Raw genomic sequence first — 15,491 nt, 5'->3', positions numbered from 1 at the left:
ATCAATATACAAAGATTTCCACCAGTCATGTTTGAGTAATAAGCCTGTCTATGAAATGTTCATAATGTAATTTTCTGTTTACAAGACACATATATTCCCCCGAGTTCTGCAGGTATGGCTGAGTACATTCCTAACAGGCTGCCCACCTATAAATATCAACTGTAAACTCCTAAACTCACAGCAAAATATAAAAGTTAACTATCTGAAGCGCTGAAGACTGATCGAAAACAGGCGGATTCTGAAAGAAAGCTATGACTTCAGCAAAGGAAATACCCTGGGGTAAATTTACTCATTTTAGAGCTTTTGGCCTTAGTGGCAGAGATTGAGAAAACTATAGCGCTGAAAAGTGAGGGAGGAATACTAGAAAAGACAATCAGAGTTGCAGATCACCAAATACTATGTATAAAATCTTCCAAAATCTCTGGCTGGCCCCTGAATCATATGACAGAAATTAAACACAAAAAGGCAAACTAAGACTTGAACTCCTGCCCAATAGACACACAGTTTATACCCTAAATCCAACCAAGTTAATTAGCTGCTAAAACAAAAATATCAACATTCTTCCAAAGAAAGAAACAGAATCCAAGGTTTCTACAACGTACATTCACAATAGCCAGCATACAATCCAAAATTACTCAAGATGCAGAGGACTGAAGCAATATGACTCTTCATCAAGATAAAAGACTCCCAGTGCAAAATAAATCTAAGATGGCCAAGATTTAGAAGACTCAGAAATTAGTAGACAGAGATGTTCAAGGACCTATTTAACCACACTCAGTGACAGAGGAAAATAATACTTGCAATGAATTAAAAAATAGAAAACTCCAACAGAGAAAAAAATATTTTTACACACATACATGTGTATATGATTCCAACATAAATTCTGAAACAGATGATTACGATTCCTGATATAAAAAAATTACTTGGTGGGTTAACAGCAAAATGAAGACAGAAATGAATCATGAATTTAAGATACACCAGTAAAAGTTATAAAATCTGAAGGACAGGGAAAAAAAAAAAACAGAGCCACAGAAACCTTTGTGAGAGGGACAAAAGGCTGAACATATGTGTAACAGAAATCTCAAAAAAATGAGAGGAGAAAGGATCAGAAAAATGATTGAAGTAGTAACTGAAATATTATGATAAAATGTACAAGTCCTTTTAAAAACAAATTTTTCACAAAAGATGTCATAGGAAATCTGTCTAGTGTCATATCAAAGATATTGAATTCATCATCAAACTCCAGGCCCAGATTGCTTCACTGGTGACTTCTATCAAATATTTACGAATAAGTAACACTAATCTGATATATGTTCTCTGAGAAAATGGAAAGAAACACTTATCCAGTCATTTTATGAAACCAGCATAAGACTAACACTAAAATCTGACAAAACTATTACTCTAAAAAATGTACAGGTCAGGCTGGGAGTGCTGGCTCCTGCCTGTAATCCCAGCACTTTGGGAGGTAGAGACAGGCAAATCACATGAGGCCAGCCTGGTCAACATGGAGAAACCTCATCTCTACCAAAAATACAAATGTTAGACAGGCATGGTGGTGCATGCCTGTAATCCCAGCTACTCGGGAGACTGGGGCATGAGAATCACTTGAACCGAGGAGGTGGAGGTTGCAGTAAGTCAAGATTGCGTGACTGCACTACAGCCTGGGCAACAGAGCGAGACTCTGTCTCAAAAAAAAAGGTATAGGTCAGTATCACTCATTAACATAAGATGCAACTGAATCCAGCACTATATAAAACAGATAATGTATCACTATTAAGTAGGGTTTAACCCAAGAATACAAAGAAGGTTTTAGTTTTCAAAATCGATCATTAAAATCTACCATATAAACAGTGTAGAGAAACACCTTGTGTTTATTTCAATAGATGTAGAAAGAGCATTGAAAAAAATTTACCACCCACTGAGGATCAGAACTCTGAGTAAAACTGAAGTAGAAGGGAACTTCCTCTACCCAACAAATGAAATCTACCAAAAAAACCTTGTAACTAATATTGCTCTTAATATGCTAAAATAAATGCATGTTTTCCTCCTTGATTAGAAACAGGAATAATTTCTACTCTGCTCATGTGCCTTCAGCATTATACTGGAGATATTAGCCAAAATAATGCAAGTAAAATAATAAGATGCATAAAAACTGGAAAGGGAGAAGTAAACTGTTTAAGCAAATGATATAATGATGTGTATGACAAATCCTAAGACATCTACAAAACAACTTACTAGAAAAAGTGAATTTAAATTTAGCAAGGTAGCAGAAGTCATGGTTAGTATACAAAATTTTATATTAGAAAAAAACTGGAAAATAGAAATTTAAAAATACTCAATTTACGATAGTGTCAAAATAAACACAAAATATTTAGGAATAAGTTTAACAAAAGATATACAAAACTCCTACCTTAAAAAGTACAAAATGCTGTTGATAGAAATTAAATGGAAGACTCAATATCGTTAAGATGTCAAATCTCCCACAAATTGCTCAACAGATGCAATGCAATTGCAATTCTAATCCTAGCAGATGGCTTTGTAGTAATTAACAAAGAAATTCTTAAATTTATATGTAATTGTAAAGGATCTAAAATATCTAAGTAATCCTGAAAAAGAAGGACAAAGGCGAAGGAACTATATTACCTAAACTCATGTCTCACTATGTAAAAACCTATAGTAATCAAGACAGTGTGGTACTGGCATAAGGATCCATAAATACATTAAAAGAAGTGAACTGAAAGCTTAGAAATATACCCCCATTTATATGCTCACCTGATTTTCTCATCAAAGGCACCAAAAGAATCAGTGGAGAGAAACCTCTTTCAACAAATAGTGCAAGAAAAACTAGATAACCATATGGGAAAAAAGATGAACTTGAGCCTCTCTCTCATACCATATACAAAAATGCATTTGAGATACATCATAGATAGACCTAAAAGTAAAAGCTACAATAACACTTTTAGAGAAAATACAGAAGAGTATCTTTATAACTTATAAAGAACTCTAACATTTTCTTGAAGTTGGCAAAGATTTCAAGATTCAAATACATGAATAGCCAGTAAGGATATGAAAAATTGCACAAAATCATCAATCATAAGGGAAATGCAACTTCATACCACAGGAAGATACCAATATACCATCAAAATAGCTAAAATAAAAAAGGCTGACAGCACCAAATACTGATGGGGGTATGAGGCAGCCACAACCACAACCTGCATACATTGTTTGTAGAAATGTTACAAAGTATAAGTGTTTTGGAAAAAAGTATGATAATTTCTTATAATACTAAATATACAACAATTTTCAGTACTGGGTATTTAATAAAGAGTTACAAACATATCTGGTTATGAAACAACTTGTACAAATAGCAAAGACATGGAATCAACCCAAATCCCTATCAATGACAGGCTGGATAAAGAAAATGTGGTACATATACACTATGGAATACTATGCAGCCCTAAAGAGGAACGAGATCATGTCCTTTGCAGGGACATGGATGGAGCTGAAAGCCATTATCCTCAGAAAACTAACACAGGAACAGAAAAGCAAACACCACATATTCTCACTTATAAGTGGGAGCTAAACAATGAGAACACATGGACACAAGGAGGGGAACAACACACACTGGGGCCTGTCGTGGGGGCGGGGGGAGGGAGAGCAACAGGAATAACAGCTAATGCATGTGGGGCTTAATACCCAGGAGATGGGGCAAACCATCATGGCACACATTTCCCTATGTAACAAACCTGCAAGTCCTACACATGTATCCCGGAACTTAAAACAAAATACAACGTTAAAAAAAAAAGAAAAAAAAAAAAAAAAGAAACCACGTGTATAAAAGTGTTCACAGCAATTTAATTTATAATAACCGAAAAATTAAAAGTGCCTGGACATACGGATAAACAACAATGATATATTCAGGTAACAGATTATTATTCATCAATAAGAAGAAATGAACTCCTAATATACACAACAGCATGCAAGAATCAGGTACATGAACATTCAGAAGAAAAACAAAGGAAAAATAGGATTTAAATAAAATATAAACAATGATATTGTGGGACCTTTATGTACCAAACATTTAACACAGATTATCTCATTTAATTTTAAATCATCCAACCTCATATTACAAATGCGGAAACTGAAGTGGAAAAAAGCTGACCAGGTTTGCCAAAGTCACACTGCTAGTTTGACTCAAAAGGATAGATTTTCAGGACTCTGTAACTCATACTAAAGTTAAAGGGAAAAGATAGAATGACTAAATTTACTAAGTGTTTAATTAACTTTAAAAGTGTGTGTAGGGGGATGCTACGAGGAAACACATCTCTAAAAACACCAAACGGGATACAAATTAAACACCTGCTCCCCTTTGATTCAGGTTAAAATATCAGCAGTGTAGACCTCACTGTCTTACCTTAGGGAACTGTTTTACAGGAATTAACACTTTCTGTCCCAGCTTCATGTTCTTATTAATCACCACATCGATGTACTTTTCTTCATCCTTGCCTTCTCCTTTTTGAAACTTTTCTATTTCTGTGGAGGCAAAAAGATAACCATGAAGTGTATTACTCTGAAATGCAGGGGTTGGGTGTTCTGGTTAGCTCTGTTGTGGCATGAAATCAACTACTACTGAAGTATGGACTATTAAATTGTGGCAACTGTTTTCAAGTACATTTCCTGTTTTATCAGTGATTCTTCATAAATGGAATAGATGCATGTATGATGGCTCCACAAAGTCAAATCTCAACTGCTCATACCAACAGAGGAGAACAATAGACCAGATAACAAACACAAAAATACGTTACTTCGGGTCTTCTGGATCCCTAGATAAGGCTGATCAAATAAAGAAGAAAAGCCATAAGTATTCACAGTTCAGTGATGCAAAGCGCTGAAACATCCCTATTTATCAATCTTGCCTGGCTTTTCAAGGCTTCTGCAACTAAGAACTGATTCTATGATGGCATTAAACACCCTACACAACCTTCCAGTAGCCCACCTCCCCAGTCAAATCTTCCCTCCTTGCATATGACATATATCAACTATATGTCAAAGTCTTTACTAATGCTCTTTGCTCTACTTGTTACGATGATTTCATCTTCATCTCCTTTCGAGACTCAACCACATTAAATCTCATTTTCTGTGCAAGTGTTTCCTCAATGGGGTGGCAAGAACGGAAGAATCAATCACTCTCACCTGGATACTCACAAAGCACTTTACGTGCAACTCTACTACCACCCTTAGACGGAAAAAAAAATGTGCTACCTCTCCCATTAGAACATACATTTCTCTCAGGTAAAATCTATTTATTCACTCATAAACATCTTCAACTAAGCAAGTTCCAGATCCTAGAAAATTTTAGCATAAAGTTTAATTCACCCTACAGCGCACAGTATTTGGTTGTACAAGAGATACAAAATTAGGCGCTTGCATGACTGATGAATGAATGAGTACGTGAACTGTCACCTCTAGGGACCAACCAATAGACACCCAGGTTCAGAGAAGGATAAACAGCAGTCTGGAGAAGGTATCAAAGACAGCATCAGTTGTACAAAGGAATACACATATTTATCCATTTTGCTTAAGCTAGGAACACTTCAGAATGTTCATATGACACATATCAACTATATGCTAATGTCTTTACTAACGCTCTTTGCTCTACTCGTTATGATGATTTCATCTTAACATTTAAGATGGCACATATTAATATGCCATCCCTGGACAAGATAACTCACATTCATTACATAATTCAATCCTCAAAACAGATGACAAAGTGGAGTTTCAAAGAGGTGACTTCACAATAAATGGCAAAGGTAAGATTCACCCTCAGGTTTGTTCGACTCCAAAGACAAGGTGCCTGTACAGTCTCTCCCACCACTTTGTATGTCATATCGAACAAAAAGTAAGAAAGATGTTTACAGTATCTTGGGATAAATGAAAGATTTATTTAAAGCTGGAAGCTTCGGGCCTGAAGCAGCCAATGGGCTTCATAATTCCACTGAGGAGCTTTCACTCCATCATGCCATGCAGCCTCCCATTTCTAACTAAATTATTGTCTATTAAACAAAGGTTTTGAATGAGCAACAAAGAATTATTACAATTTAAAGGACACTAAATGGGACATAAAAATTCTAAGATTCTCATTCAGATCTGCTAATAACTGTCTTTGCCATTAGAAAAAGGTACATCAGTTAGGATTCTTCATGTTTAAAATGAGAAAAGGGAACTAGAATATCCAATGATTCGGTTCTAAAACCTTAGGATCTTGTGTGACTTACAAATGCTGACAAAGCCTCTCACTCCTTGATGAAACTTTGGTCACTAATAGTAAGCAAGGTGCTTTCCTGAGTTCTGTGAGTCATTATAGCAAATTATCAAACCTGAGGGAGGCTCCTGGAAGCTCCAAATTTGTAGTCAGGCAGAAATCTGGGTAGCCTGGGCATTATACTGTGGCTGGCATCTGAAGTGGGGGCAGTCTTATGGGATTAAGTCCTTGATCTGTGGGGAGGGGAGGAGGCCTGATGCTAACCCCTGCAGTTAGCTTCAGAATTGAATTATTGGATACACAGCTGGCATCAGAGAATTGGTTAGTATATGAAGACACTATACAATAGGGATTAACAGTGATGTGGTGGGGGAGACGGAAGGAAGCAGGGTAGAAACTGAAGATAAGAAAAGGATGGCTAAGAGAAAACAGCAAATTATATCTGCAGCTTCTAATCAAAGCTTCCAAGAAGAGAAAAAGACTAAGTCACCAAATAAATGAATTAGTCATTTTGTTTGCTTTCTTGTACTACACTATGTTTTGATCCTGAAAAATTAATTCTAAGTGGAATCTGTAATGGAAAATAAACACAGAAATACAAGGGTACCTTTAATTTTTATTGATTTTTTCTATAAAAATAATACATGCACATGGTAAAAATTTAAAACAATATGACAAGATATAAAATTTTTTAAGGTTTCTCCTATCACTTCAACTCCAGAAATAATTATAATCAACTATTTTTATATACTCTTTCAGAAATTTTCCAAGAATAGACACACACACACACAGTTTGAAAATTGTAGCACCAATGGTATAAATGAGCTACATTGGTTTTGTTTTCTTCAGTAAAGAGCAGTAAGTCTCACATCAGCTGCTCCGAGTATAACAATTCATGACTTCAACTTTAATTAGAAGAAAATAAATCCCAGCTTTCATTATCTATTTATGCAATAATTAGAAATACCTTTGGCATAGTTAGAAGATTCAACAATATCAGGTACACTGAAACATCCTAAAATATTTTTTTTGTAAGGTATGTGTATGTGTGTCAAAATAGATTCAACTGTCTCCTTTCTTTTCAAATAACAAAGCAGTTTAGTAATTGTTGAAAACTCATACCAGATGCACAATATTTAAATCCACAAATTCAGAATTCCACGTTCTTCCTTGTATCAGTGTTATTTAACATTTTGACGTAAGAAAATCATATAGATCAGTTTTTAAAAATTAGGAATTATGTATTTTATCACATATTACAGTTTAAGATCATTGATGATTTTAAAAAGGAAAATGAAAGAAAATCTATATAAAATATCTAATTTCCTCTCTACATATACACGGCGTCCTACAAATCTTAAGTTGCTAGAACACACTGTTTCTATCTCAAATTTTGAATGGTGTTGGAATATTTTACTGTTTAAGGTTTTTTTAAAAAATTTTTAAGCCTGATGCCATATCAGAAGCATGTAGGTTTGCATTTAATGGGCCTAAAGCACCACACAACAACACAAAGAGCCCTGAGCCCATCGCTGGAGTCAAACAGACCTGGTTTAAATCATGACTGCTGTACTTTCCTCAGGCCCTGGTGCCTTCCAATATATAGCTCAAAACTGGTTGAAACTTTTACTGTTTTCAGTAGATGCTGTTCAATCAACAATTTTTATTTTCTACTTGAGGATTATAAGTAGCTTAATGTTTTCTTTGAAATCCAGAAGTACACAAAATGGAGAATTGTACATAATGCACAAAAATGGAGAATTGTACAGAATTATCCATGAAATCTTGAGACAGCTGTCTCAAGGATTTATGCTTGTCCCTAACTGCGAGTTGCATATTCAAAAACCTCTGCTACCTCCCCTCTCATCCTCCCTGAGGGAGGAAAGATGCTTGAGAGCCACCAAGATGGATGTGACCCTCTAGTTAACTGTAGCAAAGAGAGGCCACCAATAGAGAAAACCCAATCAGATTTTCAAGGACAAATGCATAGGGGATTTGACTTTCACTAATCCCCAGATTACATTTGGTACCAAACAGCTTAACGTACCAATACCATCTCCTAGCTCAGAAATAATAAGCAAATGTGTGATTAAGGTTTTAGATAATGTAGGGGATTAAAATGCTATGTTTTCAAACCATACACACCAAACTTCTCTCACTGCAGAATTCTTGTTTTCAGTAATAATATCTATATTGTTTTTTGTTTGTTCATTTGTTTTGCTTTGGTCTAGTACAGAACTTCCTAAGCAATGGCCTCTTTTCCTTTTTAATGTACAAGATATACTAAAGTCCACTAATCTTCTAAAAATAGCTTAAAAATCTCTGGATTTAAATGAGTAAAGTTTCCAATATAAACATTTTAGTAATGTAAAATTTTTAAAGTAGCTTCATTTCTCTCATATAATCAAACACACAGATTATTATTTTTCCTTTGTTCTAGCAACTTCATTTCTAGAAATTTAACCTACGTATATACTTAGATAGATGCGGAATATTACACACAAAATTATCCACTACAGCATTGTCTTTAGTATCAAAACGCTGGGAACCACCTAAATGCCTATCAGCAGGAGCTGGGTAAGTAGGCTAGAGCACACCCTAGAATAAAATAGCATGGAGTTACTGCACAAAATGAGGAAACTTCATGTTCTGATAGTCAAATATCGGTACCAAATGCGCTGTTTACTTACACACAAACACACACAATGTAAGGAAAAAAATGTTTAATTTACTTATATGCACAAAGAAAATATCTCCCTATTGATAAACAGTTACACACCATGTGACGACGTTACAGTCAACATATATGACAGTGGTCTTGTAAGATTACAATGAAGCTGAAAAATTCCTACTGCCTAGTAATGGTTCAGCTGTGGTAACCTCACAGCACAAAGCATTACATGTCTGTGGCAATGATAGTGTAAACAAACCTTCCATGCTGCCAGATATATAAAAGGGTGCAGTAATGATCCAGTCCTTCATATTCACTCATCACTCAACCACTGACTCACCCAGAGCAACTTTCAGATCCACAAGCTCCACTCATGGTAAGGGTCCTATGCAAGTATTCCATGTTTTATCTTTTGTACTGTATTTTTATTGTGCTTTTTCTGTGTTTAGATACACAAAATACTTACCACTGTGTTACAACTGCTTACAGTACTCAGTATGGTAACATGTACTCTGGCTTTGCAACATGCTGTCTAGGTTTGTAGCCTAGTAGCAACAGGCTGTATCACCTAGCCTATGTGTACAGCAGGCTGCACCATCTAGGTGTGTGTAAGAGCTATCTATGATGGTCCACAACAACAAAATCATCTAAGGATGCATTTCTCAGAACACAAATCCCTGTGGTTAAGCAACAAAAGATGGTATAAGAAACTAGTTATCTATTTGGCATGGAGAGAACAAAGTAGACGGGATACAGAAATACTTTTCATTGCATCTCTTCTTGCATTGCTTTAAATCTCTGAAGCATGTGAACATTTTACCCATCTAAAATGGCATGCAGGGGACGGGAAAGGAAAAGGAAAAGAGACTAATAGGGTAGCCTGATGGGGCTACAGACTGCACACAGGAAAGCGGTTCATTTGTGGTGACACAGCAGGAAGGGCCAAAGCAAATATATACTCTGAGCTCACTTCTCCCTCCTGCCAAGCTTCTGCTACTGACCACTAGTGGATAGCTCTTAACCCAGCTCAAAGCCAGAGGGTAAATATATCTATGATACTGGCTTTGTACCACGCTTATCAGCCTCTGGGCACAGAGCAGAGTAGCGAAGGGTGGAAGGAGGACCTGATAAGGCAAAAACAACAACAACAACAACAACAAAACAACAAAACTCCAACCCTTCATCTTTAGTAAACACAAGGAATCTTTAAAAGGAGTTTCTAATACTTCCATTACATACAAAAGTACCCATCTGAGCTCACCACACATAAATTTACACAGCAAAATATTGAAAAAGAATGAAAATTATTTTAGAGGTCACTTATACCAGTAGTAATTAAATTATAATTATTATTTTGTTGATGACTCGTGAAGTACAGGGTTGTGTGTTTGACTTAAATTATCTCTTTATCCTAACAAATATATGATCTGTCGCCTGCATTTTACAGAGTGAGATCCTGAGGACTGAAATGGTTAAGAAGTTTGCAAAGGTTAGAGAGCTAATTAGCACAGTCAGAATTCAAATCTAGATATATCTGACTTTTTTTTTTAATTGTTATAAAAAACACAAACTTTATAGTCTTAACCATTTTTAAGTGTGCTGTTCAGTCCATCCACACTGTTGTGCAACAGATGTCCAGAACTTTTCTGTCTCACACAAGCGAAACCCTATGCACATTAAACTGCTCCCCATTTTCCCTCCCCTCCAGCCCTTGGTAACCACCATTTTATTTTGTTTATATAAATGTGACTGCTTAGCTGTGTCATATAAGAGGAATCATACAGTATTTGTCTTTCCATGCTTGGCTTATTTCACTTAGCATAATGCCCTCAAGGTTCATCCATGGGGCAGCACGTGGCAGTATTTTCTTACTTTTTAAGGCGGAATAACATTCCACTGTAGCTATATAACACATTTTGTTTATCCATTCATTGGTTGACAGACATTTGGAGTGTTTCCACCTCTTAGCTATTGTGAATAAGTAAAGACTATACCCTTTAATCTCTTTTTTCCTTCTTTCCTGAAGTGAGATGTGAAAATGTTCTAAAGCTGTAAATCACAAGCACTGGATGTTCTTAATGTAGCCACATCTGCTTACCCCTTCACTTTATTCTCCCACAGCCAAGTGATTCTGTGGGAAGCACTGCTTCGACGTATAGAGAACAGCTTGAACTTTCAGAACGTCAGTACTGGTGATCTTTAGTGAACTCTCAAAGTGGACTTAAAGGAATAGCTGAAGGAATTTTGTGTGACATCAGGGACAGTTCTAGGTCCAAATCCAAATGAAAATATAAATTCCACTAATGTCAAAATAAGCAAATTACAGAGTTAAGTGAGTACAAAGGAGTCAAACAGAAGCAATCTTTGCATAAAGTAGATGAAGAAAAAAAAAAAAAAGAGGGGAAGAGGAGACATGACTGTAGCTCTTTAGTTGCTGAAGCCTAAGATGATTAAATAAAAAAATACTCTAAGGTCTTGCATGGTTAATGTAACTGGTCAATTTCCATGGTTTTAAGTTAAGGTAAAAATTGATGCTCTGGCCCCAAAAATTGAAGTGATAAAAATAATGGCAAAAGGGTCCACTTTCTGCATGCAAGGCACCTTTTGAACACTGCTGATTGTTGAGTTCTTAACTGCTAAGTAATAAGAAGAACTTTGTCAGTAAAAAACCTAAAACATAAAACCTCAGAGAGTAAGAGTCTTGGAAATAATGCAGCCAGATTCCAACTGCTTGAGTTTGAATCCCTGCTATGGTACTTAATTATATTGGCTGTCAGAAAGTAACTTAATCTAAGTCACAATTTCCTCATCAAAGAAATGTAGAAATAACAGCACCTGCCCCATAGGGTTTTTATGAGGATTAAATAATTTAATATTTGCAAAGAACAACAATACCTAGTCCAGTTAAGTTCTATATAGGCATTTGCCAAATACTGCACATGCCTATACTAGACAGTAGGTTCTTGAGGGGTGAGATTTTATCTAATTTAACTTTATGAAGCAACCCAGAAATGCAAGTCTGTGTCCAGCTCTTAATGAAAATATCAACATTCCCTTCACCCCACAGATGAATTGATAACATCCTTCACAATGACCTGTTTTGCTGTGTAAAACTTGTACCACAACAGAATAGATTTTCATATACTCATTGTTCACACTTTCTGTGCCCGACAACAAGATGGTAAGCTCATGGAAGGTTAAGAACATCTATTTATTCATTTTTGTTATGTCCTAACACTCTAGTATAGTGACTTAGGATAAGGGCTGCACAAAAGGTTACTAAATGGTTGACTAAATGAAAGAATGAATGAATGTTTAAAATAATTTAAAGGAGTACAATGAGTGTGTAAAGAGCTAGCTAGCAGTCACTGCTGAAAAGTGCTCTTCTAAAAACTGTAACTTGTTTTTAAGAGCTATTAATAGAAGTTCATAAAACGGTCAGAAAATAGCTGAATAATTCAAATCAGCCTGCACAATGACGTACTGGTGTGGAAATTAATAAAGTTAATAGAGTTACCCCCCACCCACTTTTCCAAACATCTTAACTCTTGTGTAAAGTTTAATTAAAGGACAGGCATTGGCCTGAATCTATAACAAAATGAGAAGCTCATATAAGATGCTCAACATTCAGAAATCTATTTCAAAGTAGTACAACAGTCCAGCTGGAGTATCTGAATTGTTTTTAAAAGAAATATAAAGAGTAATTACAGCCATTGTAAATTCTATTGGACAAATTACTAAAATGTTACTGTAGCTGCTAATCTGAAAAGCAATTTTTTAACCTTCAACATGATGAATGTTTTCACTAAAGAATTGTTTTATTTAAGCAATCCAAACCTAACTGAATACCCGTTACATTCAAACCAGAGTTGAACACACTGTAACTACCCAAACGAGATTGATTCATACAGCGCCTAATCTTGCAAATAGTCCATAAACAAATGACACAGCAGAGTAGATACATATCACTGTCTAATAAGGACAAATAAGCTCATCATAAATACACATAAACATACCATCTAGAGAGAAAGAAACCACTCGATACTCTAAATATTACAAATGCTTGGAAAACTGATTTTTATAAACACAAAGCAAATATTTGTATGTAAAATGTCCTTAAATATACATGCAACACATAAGATTAAAACATACACACGAGAAAATGACAGTCAAATTTCCAAAAAGGAAGACAGGAGGAAAAGAAAGAATAATAATGAGGATGGAGGGGAGGATAAATTAATTAATTCTACCCACCACGGCTAATTAACGAAAATATTACAATGATAGCAGCAGCTGGAATTTATGTAATGACTATCTTCCAAGTAGTCAATGTGTAACACTGCTGCAAAGTAGATACAATGTTCTTTTACAGAAAGGAGATGACTATTTATAGACATCCAGTGACTGAGCTAGAGTCCCACATCCAACAAGAGATTCAGGATTCCAGCCCCAGGTTATCTGATTCCTATGTCCATACTTCCTCTACTTTCTTAGTATTACTGTAGCAGAGAGATCTTGATTTGGAGTGAGAAAAAACGTTTTGGATTATTACATTTTGGGGAAACTCACCAAGTTATTACAAGTATCAAAACAAATGTCTATGAAAGTACTTTGAAACTACAACACACAAAGCAAATATAGGTCTATTTAAAATACAATTCCTAATTTGTGATGGTTTATTTATACTGTTAAAAAAAAAAAAAAAAACGTGGGGCAGGGGGGAGGAGAACCCAGTACACTGAGATGGCTCCAGAGCCTTGGGTTCATATGGAAGCAAACTGAAACCCAACTCAGAGTGAATGACCACAGACTAGGAAGAGAATACTTAAGCTTAACCAATGAGAAACCACCAACTAACCTGGAACTAGAGACTACCAATCAAAAACCATCAACTGGCCAGGTGCAGTGGCTCAAGCTTGTAATCCCAGAACTATGGGAGGACAAGGCGGGTGGGTCATTAGGTCAGGAGATCGAGACCATCTTGGCCAACATAGTGAAATCCCGTCTCTACTAAAAATACAAAAATTAGCTGGGCGTGGTGGCAGGTGCCTGTAGTCCCAGCTACTCAGGAGGCTGAGGCAGGAGAATCACTTGAACCCAGGAGGTGGAGGTTGCAGTGACCCGAGATTATGCCACTACACTCCAGCCTGGGCAACAGAGCGAGACTCTGTCTCAAAAAAAGCACCATCAACTATCCTCTAACTAAGGACTTTCCACTTTAACCAACCAAATATTTTCTTTGTCTTGCTTCTACAAACATTTTATGAAAGTTCTGCCCTCACTCTCCTTTGGTGAAACCCTGAACCACTTGAGCTCCGATGCTGCCCAATTCACGTCTGCTCAAATAAAGGCATTACAGTTTGACTGTGCCGAGCCAGGCCCTGTGGCTAACACCTGTAATGACGGTACTTGGAGAGACTAAGGAAAGAGAAGCACTTGATCCCAGGAGTTCAAGATGGCCTGGACAATGTCTCTACAAAAAATACAAATAATTAGGCATGCCTGTAGTCCCAGCTACTCTGGAAGCTGAGGCAGGAGAATTGTTTGAGCCCAGAAGGTCAAGGCTGTAGTGACCTATGCCTGCACCACTGCGCTCCAGCCTGGACAAAGAGAGAGACTCAGGTCTTCAAGGAAAACAAAAAACAAAACAAAACAAAAAAGAAAGAAACAAACAAAAAAACAGGAAAAAGAAAATTTCAGTGTACCTAAGTTTATCTCTCAACAGCTCTTACCTTATAGAATGGATTTCAAGAAAAATTTGTGACACCAAAATGATTCCAGAGAACCAAATCTAGATACATTTAAAAATTCCAAACGCTACTCAGAATTATTAACATTTTATAAAATTCTTAAGAAAACAAATGCTACCAGTGTAGCATTTGTCATATTAATTTCTCCTTAATTATATGTAGTCATTCACGAAATGAAAGGCATGATGACAGGGAAGAGAAACACAAAGACAAGACATAGTCATTCAATGCCTCAAGGAGATAAAAATGTATCCCTTAAACAAGGGGAAGTACTCAAAGGTCTTCACAAGTGAGTAGGTTATTGGATTTTGGTACTGTATTCTAACAATTTTAAACAAATTCATAAATTTCATAGGTTTGTTAAAATTGTAAAACAATAAGGACCAAAGAGTAGAAATTGAAGATGGGATGTTCCCTAAAACTGGTGGAAGGAATCTAACAAGTTGAATCATTATCATATTTAGACACTATACTGGAGGCTTTATAAACATTCAGTCCTCATAACTTCTCAGAGTGCTGGGACAGAAATTACCACTTCCTTTTTCCCACACCTAATAAATGGCAGAACTAAAGTTCAGTTCCAGCACTGTCCAACTCTCAAAGGTTTTGCTTGTTTCCCCAGATACCAAATTACAAAATGCTGGCTTCAAAACAAAATGAAATCCTCCAAGAAACAAGTCAATGAAACAAATTAAGTTTGACCTCCAATAAATATACGGAATTCTATCGGGATAGTCAACTGTATTCATTTAATGACTCCATTTACTAAGATATGTAAAAGAGGAACTCAAAAACATCATAAATGTAC

General features: G+C 36.0%; 1 protein-coding gene across 7 annotated transcripts in view; it reads right to left on the bottom strand.

Moving 5' to 3' along the window:
- KHDRBS3 (KH RNA binding domain containing, signal transduction associated 3) overlaps positions 1 to 15,491 on the bottom strand; it is a 200,531-nt gene that overhangs the window by 127,607 nt on the left and 57,433 nt on the right. For all 7 annotated transcript variants that reach the window (XR_006700538.2, XR_006700539.2, XR_012416666.1 and 4 more), the window contains exon 2: positions 4,415 to 4,533. Coding sequence is in view for 3 of the 7 variants with exons in the window: in XM_045398742.3 (XP_045254677.1) it covers positions 4,415 to 4,533 (119 nt within the window). In the remaining 4 variants the exon portion in view is untranslated. The remainder of the gene's footprint in view (positions 1 to 4,414; positions 4,534 to 15,491) is intronic.

The sequence above is a fragment of the Macaca fascicularis genome, chromosome 8, assembly GCF_037993035.2.
Source record: "Macaca fascicularis isolate 582-1 chromosome 8, T2T-MFA8v1.1".
Lineage (NCBI taxonomy): Eukaryota > Metazoa > Chordata > Mammalia > Primates > Cercopithecidae > Macaca > Macaca fascicularis.
This window is presented reverse-complemented; position numbering and strand designations above follow the sequence as displayed.